Consider the following 12,451-nt stretch of genomic DNA (forward strand, 5'->3'; position numbering starts at 1 on the left):
ATTCATACAACTGTCTAAAGACTGTATTTAGTGCATCTTCCTGAATGAAAGTCTAGTAAGCATCTTTATTTTTGACACTTGACCAAATCTGAGTAGAGCTCATGCTGTTTGCAGTTTGGGGGTTAGGTTGACTGAGCCCATAATGAAGCTACTAGATTGAAAGCAACTGCTGTGTAACAGTGGTAAAGCATTTCATCTGAGTTTCATTTACTTAATAAACCTTTTGTGAGATAAAAAGATAAGATTTCATTTATCTTCATCTGAGTTTCTCTTTGTCTCTCTTCAGAGGTCATGTCTCCCAAAATGAGCACCTTCCAGGACAGCGAGCTGAGCACTGAGCTACAGAATGCAATGACCCAGCCAGTTCAGGAGGTCAAAGCTCAGCGAACACGCAGCCTCAGCAAAGACCACGATGAGGTGCTTACAGGCGGAGGAGGAGGTGGAGGTGGGCCACCTAAGAAGGAGGCCCGGACTATGAGGCAGCAGAGCAGCCAGGGAAGCGCGTCCTCTCACCGAGGCAGTGTATCCTCACAAGGCAAACATCGTCACTCTCATTCTCACTCGCAGCCTGCACCTCCCTACACACCCCCACACACTCCTACCAAGACCAGGACCTCTTCCTCCTCGTCCACATCATCTGTGCAGAGCACGTCTTCCCCACAGGCCAAGCCCAAGCCGTCCCCACAGTTCATCCAGGGGGAAAGACCTCAGTCACCGCGCTCACATCCTCCTCAGTCTCCAACCCATCGCGGAGCCCCGTGCCAGCTTCAGCCCCAGCAGCAGCAACCTCAAATGCCGCCGCAGCACCAGGCTCACCCTCACCCTCAGCACCACCCACAGATGCAGGCGATGGAGGTCAGGGAGAGTCAGCAAGTCCCAGTCCTCTGTCTCCCACCAGAGGCAGAGTTAGCAGAGGAAGAAGGACCAAAGAACTCGTCTGTCCAGAATAAACGCGCTCACACGCTCAACCGATACGCTGTCTCAGATAGCGAGTGCGATGAGAGAGCAGGAGGAAGAGGAGGGGGTGGAGGAGAAGCAGAAGCTGACGTTGTAAGCCAGAGCTCAGCCGCTGTGAGAGGGGAAGGAGGGAAATACGCCACAGTAACTCACCGAGTCAGCCGTAGTCACTCCGTACGCAATCAGGAAAAGGGCGCCAACCGAAACCAGAGCCAGTCGTTTGCTCTCCGTCAGAAGAAAAAAGGCCCACCCCCACCACCGCCCAAACGCTCCAGCTCAGCCATCTCCACCTCCAACTCCAACCTGACAGATGCCAACACGCAGCCGAATACGCTCACCACTACTGGGGGGATGCTGGATGTGCCTTACTACCAACAACGGCGGGCCAGCGACCTGGGGGTGTCCGTGGAGACAGCTGCCGTGGAGACGAGCAGCGTTGGCAGTGTGAGGAGCATTGCCGCCATGTTAGAGATGTCTTCTATAGGGGGAGGAGCCAAAGGCATGGCATTGCAGAAGAACTTTTTGCAGGTAATGTATACAGAACTTCATTTCTCTAACATAACACTACATATATGTTTATTTATTCATATGTATGCTGTAACTAAGTGAAATATGGTTGTTGTGCGTTCAACAGGTGGGGAAAACACGCGATGCCATTGGTCTGGATGGTGAGGTGGTAAACCGACGACGAACCATCAGCGGCCCCGTCAGTGAGCTTGTGGCTGCTGCAAGGCGCGACCAGCCAACTCCTTTGACTTTCCCCTCTCCCTCCACCCAGCCTGAATCCTCCCCTCCTCCTGTTAATTCCTCCTCACCCCAACCTCCATCCTCACCCCACCCCAGCTCAGGAGGTAGTGGCAGCTCTTCAGAGAATCTGCCTTTTGCAGAGGAGGGAAGTCTGACCATCCGCCGCCAAGGTCGAGGAGAAGGAGAAGGACAGGTAGCTATCAATATATATGTTTGTCTATCTATCTATCTATCTATCTATCTATCTATCTATCTATCTATCTATCTATCTATCTATCTATCTATCTATCTTTTGCATTATCTATGTAATGTAATGTGCTAAAGCTAATGTGCTCTAATGTATTGCAAATCCATAGTCAAGCTTCTGTGTTCTGTAAGCTTTATTTGTCTTATCCATTTATCTTTGTCAGTGTTTTTTGACTGTGCAAAAATGACCCCTTATCATGAATGTATGAATTTTCCGTTAGTGTGTATTTTGTGTATGTCTGCAGGGTGACGGCGAGGGTCACCAGGGAGACAGCAGCTACGCCCAGGAGGACATCTCCAATGCTGAAGCCACGGCGACCTTAAAACGACGACCCCGCAGTTCCAAGCCCCACACCAACGGCTCTGACTTCACCCTTCAAGAGTCATCCACCGTCAAGCGACGACCCAAGAGCCGTGACAAAGAGCCCGAGGGCTACGCAGAGCTGGCCACAGCCAACGGGGAGCCTGCGAACACCGGGCAGCCAAACACCACGCAGCCAGTTCCCTACCAGAACGGCACAGCCACAGTGAAACGCCGCCCAGTGTCTGATGCTGGAGTGATCGAGCAACCGCAACCTCAACCTCAACCTCAAACTCAACCACAAGTGACTGCTGCTCCTCGCAGGGACAGCTTGGACCAAGGAGCTCCAGTGGCAAATGAAGGTGGTCCTGTGAGGAAACCAAAGCCTCCAGTCTCCCCAAAGCCTGTAGTGGCACAGATAAAGAGACAGGGAGGACCTCAGACCCCACCGCAGCCTGTATCCAACAAACGAGTACCCCTACCAGGTCCGGGGACACCTGGAAGTCCAGGTAAACACAGTGGATTTGGGTGTTTTGTGTACATATTAATTCCAAATGCCCTTCAGGAAGTTGAAGCAAAAAAACAGTGATGAAAAGGCAAGCTGAAAAATAATTTTACAAAGTGTATTTTCATGAGTAAAGAGTATTTCATGCTACCCGGTCAGTCAAAGCTTATCGGTACTGGAGGGGTTTCAAACAGCGTTATAGGCCCGTATCAGCCAGTCTTAGATAGTGTTTATAAAGGAAAACAGCGTATTTCAGCTGCTCAGTGATCCAGTCTTTCTCTTTGCTCTCTGTGTAGTGGAAGGAAAGAAGATCCCTCCACCAGTTTCACCCAAACCAGCGCCACCACCCACAGCGCCCAAACCAGCCAAGCTCATCCACTCTGTAACTGGCCCCGCACTGTCCACCCCAGCCTCTGCCCCGCCCAAGCAGCACTCTGCAGTGGCCCGACAGACCAGTTCACCGCCCTCCTTCCCCCCATCTAACACTCCCAGCCCGCCGAACGCCAAACCGACGAGCCCTTCCTCCCAGAGTCCCCACACGCCACAGACACCCACCACACCACAGACACCTCAGACTCCTGCCACTCCCAGCCCAACCCCTCCGCCTGTCAAACCCCCACGATCCTCCATCGGGGGGGTGTCAGTGGACAGCGGGATGTCAGGGGGCGGGGTCACGGCGCCAGCCGCCACGACAACAGAGTTCGGAGTGGATTCATTGGTGCACCAGAAGTTGGAGGAAACAAGCGCTTCGCTGGCTGCTGCTCTGCAAGCCGTGGAGGATAAAATACTACGACAGGAAGAGTAAGGACCACACTCACACACACACACACACACACACACACACACACACACACACACACACACACACACACACACACACTCTCACACACACACACACACACACACACACACACACACACACACACACACTGACAGTCATGCTGTTAACAACAGTTAGCCACACAGAAGCATCTGGAACGTTGTCCTTCAGTAGGTGATGATATGAACCCTCTACAAGTGTCTACTACGGATTAATCTCATCAAGTGAGATCAGCGGACCACAGTCTAAGGGACTGAAAACTAGCACCCACTCAACATAGGTTGTGAGGATTTGTGCGGAGAATTCAAACACTTAAGGCCTTTGCAGACAATCACATTCAAAACATACTTGATTTGTTGCATAACAGCTGAAGTACAACTATAGATGAAATCTTCTTGCACATTAATAATAATATAATCCGGTACCATTCAGTGGAAATGTACAGTGGGGCAAAAAAGTATTTAGTCAGCCACCGATTGTGCAAGTTCCCCCACTTAAAATGATGACAGAGGTCAGTAATTTGCACCAGAGGTACACTTCAACTGTGAGAGACAGAATGTGAAAAAAAAATCCATGAATCCACATGGTAGGATTTGTAAAGAATTTATTCGTAAATTAAGGTGGAAAATAAGTATTTGGTCAATAACAAAAATACAACTCAATACTTTGTAACATAACCTTTGTTGGCAATAACAGAGGTCAAACGTTTACTATAGGTCATTTTAGGTGGGGGAACTTGCACAATCGGTGGCTGACTAAATACTTTTTTGCCCCACTGTACCTACGCCTGTGATCACAGGATCACTAGCAGTATACTGAAATACAATGCTCTCTCTTTTTCCATTTCCATTTGTTTTTAATGTATCACAGTTGGAGAAAAGACTTCATGCTCTGTTAACCCTCTGAGGTCTGGTCATCATCGATAGTGACCCTAGCCCTAACTGTAACTCCAGGCAAGTCTTGGCAGTCAGGGAACAAAACGGTGTGGGATAATTAGGAAACTTCTGAGGGAAACCTGGTCTTGTTAGTAGAGCTGGCATCCATCCGCCCTGAATGGATGAATCAGCTCTCATTTGATTTGTAGAAATCTGGCCAAATTTATTAAACCCCCCAAAACGTGACTATCCAGAGATGGGACCAGGAAGCATATTTATATTTATTTACTATTAAATCATCTCATATCTTCACACACTGAGGTTAATTATGGAGTTCCACAGGGTTCAGTGCTTGGACCAGTTCTGCTTACATTATACATGCTTCCCTTCCTGCTTCCCGTCTTCCTCATCAGAAGACATAGCATACATTTTCACTGCTATGCAGATGACACCCAGCTCTGTGTGTCCATGAAGCCAGATAACACACACCAATGAGTTAAACTGCAGGAATGTCTTAAAGACATAAAGACCTGGATGTCCTCCAATTTTATGCTTCTAAATCCAGATAAAACTGACATTATTGTACTGGGTGGCATTACCTTGGCCTCCAGTAACACTGTGAGGAATCTTGGAGTCATTTTTGACCAGGATATGTCCTTAATCCAAAATGCTGCAGCAAGAGTCCTGACAGGGAAGAGAGATCATATTTCTCCTATATTGGCTTCACCTCATTGGCTCTCTGTTAAATTCAGTTTAATTGAATTGAAAATCCTGCTGCTCACTTACTTGTTGTTCCCAGAGTATTTAAAAGTAGAATGGGAGGGAGAGCCTTCAGTTTTCAGGCCCCTCTTCTGTGGAACCAGCTTCCAGTTTGGATTCAGGAGACAGACACTATCTCTACTTTCAAGATTAGGCTTCAAACTTTCCTTTTTGCTAAAGCATATAGTTAGGGCTGGACCAGGTGACCCTGGATCCTCCCTTAGTTATGCTGCAATAGACGTAGGCTGCTGGGGATTCCCATGATGCATTGAGTTTTTCCTTTCCAGTCACCTTTCTCACTCACTATGTATTAATAGACCTCTCTGCATTGAATCATATCTGTTATTAACCTCTGTCTCTCTTCCACAGCATGTCTTTATCCTGTCTTCCTTCTCTCACCCCAACCGGTCGCAGCAGATGGCCCCGCCCCTCCCTGAGCCTGGTTCTACTGGAGGTTTCTTCCTGTTAAAAGGGAGTTTTTCCTTCCCACTGTCGCCAAAGTGCTTGCTCACAGGGCTGTTGGGTTTTCTCTGTTGTATTAATGTAGGGTCTACCTTACAATGTAAGGCGCCTTGAGGTTGAGGTTGTTGTAATTTGGTGCTATATAAATAAAATTGAATTGAACTAAAATTGAATATTTACAGTTTTCTTCTCAACACTTTAATTTTTTTTTCACCGTATGTCGTCCAAGTTGACATTTCTGATGCCCAACAAAAACAAAAAGTTTGGTTTTTATTTTTTGTTTTTGATGTGTTAGAATGTTTCTTTTTTTTGTTTCTTGACCACCAAGACAAAAAGGGCACATTCTGCTGGCACAGGTTAGGGTCATTATAAATCATGATATAAGTGATGCTGAGAAGTCTGTTTTTGTCTGAACTCAAGACCTGCTCACTTCAAAAATAATTTTAAAGGTTAATTTGAAGCTCTTATTACTCAAAGCTGCATATATGCAGTATTGTTATCCTCGATTTGCATTAAAATACACAACGCTGAAAAACGACTGCCCCACATCTTTCAATTCAGTTCAGTTTGATTTATACAGTACCGAATCACAACAACAGGCACCTATTGTAATTTAAAGACCCTAAAGTAATACAGAGAAAACCCAACAATCAGACAACACCCTATGAGTCAACACTTGGCGACAATGGGAAGGAAAAACACACGTTTAACAGGAAGACTGAGGCTCAGGGAGGGGCAGCTAACTTTACATTATTGTTTTTAGTCTTTGCTTTTTATTGTTAATAAACTTGTGGTTCTGTCTGTGTGTGTGTGTGTGTGTGTGTCTGTGTGTGTGTATGTCTGTGTGTGTGTGTGTGTGTGTGTGTGTGTGCGTGTGTGTGTGTGTGTCTGTGTGTGTGTGTGTGTGTGTGTGCGTGCGCCTCTAGCTCTGTGGCCGAGCAGAAGACCACAGTTAGCATCCTTGACGACATCGGCAGCATGTTTGATGACCTCGCCGACCAGCTTGACGCCATGTTGGAGTAACTACAGAAACCAGCCGGTGCGTCTCCTTAGCAACGCTGCATCAGAAGTGACTCAGTTGGCACAACGGGCAACACGCCTCTCTATCTCGCACCTTCTCCTCATCCTTCTCTCTCTCATCATTCCCCTCCACCCCTCCCTGTCATCCATCCGTCGGTCTGTTGCTGCGCCATCCCCTCCTCTTCCTCTCGTCTCCTGATGATAACGGAGCAGCACCGCAGGCCCGGACAGACTTGGCAAGAGAAGGAGAGAGCAAGAAAGAGGAATAGATAGAGAGACTAAAAGAGAAATGTTGGTTGGGGAAAGGACCAAAGACAAGTGATGGAGGAGAGAAAATAGAAAAAACACACAAATGACGAGAGATGAAGAAATGCAACAAAAAGGAGGAGACTGCAATCAAAATGTGAGTCTTTAAAGAACTCTTCTGCTCAAAGCGAGCAAAGAAACAAAACCAATACAGAATGAAAAACCAACTGTGTAATGAATCATAGTATGGTATGTGTACATTATAAGCATGGAGAGTTTATATCTACTGAAAAAGTCCTGCATTAGCACAGTAATATATAATATACTGATAAATATCAATCTTTAGCTCTTTGGTTTGATGTCTTGGTTCTGTGTGGAATGGTGACCTCTGGTGTTGTGATGATGTAAATGACTTGATGGATTTTTTTTTTGTTTTTGTTCTTTATCCGTGACCAAAACGAGACTATTCAGCTCCTGAGGTGTGTGTGTGTGTGTGTCTGTGTTGTGTGCACGCGAGAGAGAGAAGGAGAGCAATAGGAACAGGGTGGTAGATGTATGCATGTGAGTGTTTCAGGATCAGATTGTGTTTCCTGTCCTGGCTGCATCTCTGCCACATCTTCGTCATCACCCTGTACACACACACACACACACACACACACACACACACACAGGAGAAGCACAATGCAGTCAGATTGATTACAGACACACACACACACACACGTACACAAGGGAGCGTGCACAATTAATAAATAAAATAAAGAGAGAAGGGGAGGGAGAAAACAAAAGTGTACAGCAGGTTGTGTTTGGGACAAAGTCGGTCAAATTCATTTTGGAAAGGATTTAGCCATAGGAGGTCGAAGCCACCATTGGTGAACATGGAATACATGATTAGAGGCGGGTTAGGGCTTCCACCTCTGATGGCTTATACCTCAGAGAGTTAAAGGGATTACATGCATTTCGTGAGGTAAGGTAAAGGCAGTAGAGTCAGGCAAGTGAGCAAAGCTTAAACTGGTCTTAGCTGCTTCTAAGTACTTTGCACAGTGCAGCACAAGCACCACAGTGAAGCTGAACGTCTAGAGAGACAAAGCTTTGCCACAAACTCAACTCAGCTCAATGAAAAACTTGTTCTGACTAAAGAGATGTTGCAAAAAACTTCAGGTTTCCCAGTGTGTTTCATTTTCAGCTTTGTGCAGTGGTTGCTACAGAGCACCTGATACCATTTTGGGGCCTATTTGGAGTCGCTGTGCATTCAATCTGTCCAATGCAGAGTCAGAGTAGAGTCTATAGAGGTTTTTTCCAACACTTATTAACTAAAAACAAGTATTTGAAAACAGATCTCAATATGTCATTTATAAATGCCCCCACAGCACGATGCTGCCACCGCCGTGCTTCGTGCTGTGAATTGTGATTATTGATTATGACGAGTGTTTTACTCCCCGGGCCAAGCTTCTTCCAGCTGTTTCTCTCCTCTCTGATCTTAATGTGTGAATTCTACTTCACGCCTTCTCACTCAGTCTGAAGCCATCAGATTTACAGCTGTACTGAACTTCGTTGTGACTCGACAACATCCTCGTGTCCGCAGCCCTTTTACATAGCAGACACGCCACGGCGGGAAAAGCAAAAGTGTAAATGGAACTACATTTAAATGTACCTGTAAAGTCAATTACACAAAGGTGTTTTCATTCGATCTAGATATTTGATTCAACTATCTGCTATTAAAGCCTCTTTTTCTTTTGATAAAACCTATATAAAAACTACTTTGATTCACTGTGTTGGCCAATAAAAAAGATACAGTCTAGCTGAGTCTGCAGACTGCTTTTAGTCAATGATTTTCCACTGAATTCCTAATATTCATGACAAAATACCTGCATTTAACCTGTTAAGAAGGTCTTATGGTACTACTCCTTTACTAAGATAACACGCTCCCTTCCACTGACAACCTTTCTATTGCTCTTGTCCCACACACTCCCAAACACCCACCCTATGTTGCCATGACAATCTACATCACCACCATTGTAATCGGCATTACCATGGTTACTACACGGTGCGATCACACCGTGTACATGGGATGAAAATATAAAAAGTATTCGATTGGAGGAAGTGGCGGCAGAGATGTGTGAAGCCTGGTGGTTTGTTTCGAGTGCAGCTCCTCAAACCAGAAGTTGGCGCAATACTGAGATTCTAACTGCACCTCTGCCCATTAAGAAAACCAAGGTTTCACAGCACGCTGGCAGCCACACTGTTTATATAAATGAATAAGAACTCAGAGAATAGTCGTGGTATTTAAATTACGATCACATAGAGATTATATATATATGGATATTTGAAAAAAATATATAAGAAGAAGTGTATTTATGAGTGTGTTTCATTCTGAAGACTATTTTTAAAGTAAACAGATCTAATCTGAGTGTTGAATCAGTTTGCTTCTTCATGCTTAAGTGGTCTGAGCTGATGAACCATTGTAGGATAACATGTTGGGATGTTTCCAGGAAGTGTTCTTTTATTATTATTATTAATATTATTACTATTATTTTGTATTGTTTTTTTCTGCGCCTACATGTGTACATGTGTCCTGGTGTGGCGATGTGTATAGTATAAGCAATTCTTGTTCCGTTTTGTTATCTTTTGTATAGTTTTAAATGTCTTTGTTTTTCTTTGAAACATGTGCCTTGCTTTGTGATTTTGGTCTGACTTCAATACAGTAGATGGATATGTATAATATAAGGGCATCACTCTCTTTTTCCAGTTTGCCATCTTACTTGATATCTTGGTATGAAAATCGTGCTGCCCTCCCCAGCACCACAGAGTTGTGATTTTTAATCCATAAACTCAGCCGACTGAATGAAACGTTCAGTTACTAGCATAACCCCGGTTCTCTGAAAACCAGGAGAGGCATTTCACTCTAGGAAGCACCCTCATGGAAGCTCCGCTACCACTGCATCATTCTAAAGACAGACCAATCACTTCAAGGATATGGGTCCCCCCCAACCCCTTTTGTAAAAGCCCCTGGCACCACACCAGGCACAGAAATCAGTGTGCAGTTGGCTTGGATGACAGAAAATCAGTTTTAAAAAAATACCTACATTTTAGCTTCTTCTCCTGCTTTTGTGAAGAAATATGTTGTGGATCTGTTGTGTTAGCATGTTAAGTTTTACATTATCACAATGTTTAAGAAAGTTTTAGAAAATAAACGTGGTTCTACCCAGTTAGCTGAGAGGATCAATGCCACTTTCAGAGTGAAGCCACAGATACCAGCTGGTTAGTTAAGGTTTGCTTAAAATTAAAGGACTGAAAACTCTCTGGAAAAGCTAGCTAGCTTCCTAGGGAATATTTGATTTGTTTCATTTGTACAAAAATCGATGTGTGATATCTACAATTATCTTCTGACATAGCAGGAGTAGTTCTTTTTTTACAGTTTACATTCATAGTGCTAAGCTAAGCTAAACAGAAAACCACAGTCTCACATGTTGTCCGCTCAATTTGAACTCATTAAGATAATCATATAAACTGAACAATGAGATATAAGTTCAAGTTCAACTTTGCCCGAGACTCTTTGGTTTTCATTCCAGCTAAAACTTTAGTGTAAGAAATTTGCTAACCGCGGCTAACAACCAGCCGGAGGTAGTTTCATGCTGAGTGTAACTATCTCCAGGTCGATGATCGTTAACGTTTTTGTTGTCTACGTTTTTTCTAATTACATAATTGAAATTTTAAACTTGTGCAAGACTGTTAGATTTCATTCCTGTTAAGAGTTTGTGATATTTTGCATCAAATGTACGCTGTGTAAAAGATGTTTGCTTAATTATGCTAACCGTTAGCTGAAGGTAGTTCTGCTAAGCTACGCCATGAGAGTGGTATCAATCTTCTGATCTAGCTTTGAGTGAAAAGCTACCCCAACCCACTATATCCCTCAAAACATGGACAACAACAAATAGTCCTGTCATAAACAGTAATGGCTCAATTTCTTTTACATCTTCCTTAGCTTAGTTAAGTAAATTGTTACTGAAAGTGATTGAGCCAGCTGTCACCAGATGTGTAGGTGCATATTTCTATGAAATTTAATTTTTTTCCCCTTGAGTTATTTTTACCTTGTACCAAACTGTCCTCTGTTATTACAAACTAGATGTCATTGTGGTGACATCCGACAGATGCCTGGTGGTCTGACCTTTGAGGGTTGGCTGTACTGTGTGCAGCTTACAGCTGAGACACTTTCGCTTTTTCATCCGCCATCATATCAGAGATAAAGGTTTGCCTTTTTCAGTCCTTCCTTAGGTCTCATTTTGGTCATCCTTCATATCGTAGGAATTATTCTGAAGTGTGTTTTGGTACTTGGGCGTTGGGGTGAGGCTACTAAGGTGAAAAAACCCACACACAGATGGTCAAATAAGCTGTGGAGAAAACGTACTTTTCATCCCTTGTTCTTCTTAACAAAAGATGAAGCCAAACTGTTTTTATTTGATTTTCCGCCTGTGCTTATCTGAACAGACACCCGAGTGGTGTCTCCTCTGCTCTGCAGCGACTGTATGCGAATGCTTGAGAGAGTGTGTCATGTGTTGCTCTGCTATTGACTGTGTGAAATCTGTGTGTGTGGGAGTGCGTGTGTGTTGTAGTGACTGGACAGTGGTGTGCTTGCAGTGACTGCATCTTATGGCCATCTGCTCTGAATAAATAAATGTTCTGTACAAACTTCACAGCCTCCTTTTGTTTGCATTTTTATTTCTTGGTGACAGGAGTCTCTGCAGAGCACAATGTAGCTGTTTATGATTCGCATGAGACCTTATAAAATTAGCAAATGTTTCAAAAATATTAAAAAAGATTGATTGTAATGAGCCATTCAGCCTCTAACCGTAATCCAACCTCGTGTAAAGGCTGGTGAACATCCACGCTCGTTCTGAAAGATAACAGTACCGTAATACTGGACAGTGAAATTTGAAATGTTAATACCTTTGAAATGGTTGCTTCAAAGACCAGGAGACTCAAGACAGCAACAAGTTGGAGTCAGTCTGTGATTCATTGATAAAAATCTAAATCTGTTGCTGTCTGCATATGCAAAAATTCACATTTACTATTTGCATTGAGAGTCTGTTTTGAGCCTCATAGATCTAAAATAGAAATCCAGAAATTCCTCCACAAATTGTGATGTAGTTGTTGCATGACAGCAATTTAACTACAAAAACGAATAGATGCTCAGCAACCCTGTAGAGGAGTATAACCAGAATACAACCTGTTGGCAACCAGCTGACTCAGGCCTCCTCCTGCAAAGTGACGACACGAGTTGTGCACACCAGCAGACTGATTGCAACATGTGTGAAGTCCGTCTACGTTTATAAATTACACAGCGATTATAACCTTAGTCTGCCTGAGAGTGACTGTAATTTTTATAAGTCTTTTATAGACACAGGTATGAGTGCCATCCCAGCTCACCCTTTATCCCCTAACCCAGGCCTCGAGGCCGGTGTCCTGCAGGTTTTAGACGAACCCTGGGTCAACACACCTGAATCAAATGATTAGTT

The 12,451-nt window shown here is 44.2% G+C and overlaps 1 protein-coding gene across 6 annotated transcripts in view; it reads left to right on the plus strand.

Annotated features, from left to right (window-relative positions):
• Positions 1-11,629, plus strand: part of caskin1 (CASK interacting protein 1) — a 120,255-nt gene extending 108,626 nt beyond the window's left edge. For 5 of the 6 annotated variants that reach the window (XM_085270065.1, XM_085270068.1, XM_085270067.1 and 2 more), the window contains 5 exons: positions 287-1,485; positions 1,592-1,897; positions 2,172-2,760; positions 3,053-3,557; positions 6,599-11,629. In XM_085270065.1, the coding sequence (XP_085126191.1) occupies positions 287-1,485; positions 1,592-1,897; positions 2,172-2,760; positions 3,053-3,557; positions 6,599-6,695 (2,696 nt within the window). In that variant the 3' untranslated portion in view covers positions 6,696-11,629. The remainder of the gene's footprint in view (positions 1-286; positions 1,486-1,591; positions 1,898-2,171; positions 2,761-3,052; positions 3,558-6,598) is intronic. The other variant, XM_085270066.1, reaches the window with a different exon arrangement.
• The last annotated feature ends 822 nt before the right edge of the window (positions 11,630-12,451 follow it).

This window comes from Mchenga conophoros, linkage group LG4 (assembly GCF_057382185.1).
Source record: "Mchenga conophoros isolate Kocher_MC1m ecotype Shallow Benthic linkage group LG4, M_conophoros_male_GT1.1, whole genome shotgun sequence".
Taxonomy (NCBI): Eukaryota; Metazoa; Chordata; class Actinopteri; order Cichliformes; family Cichlidae; genus Mchenga; species Mchenga conophoros.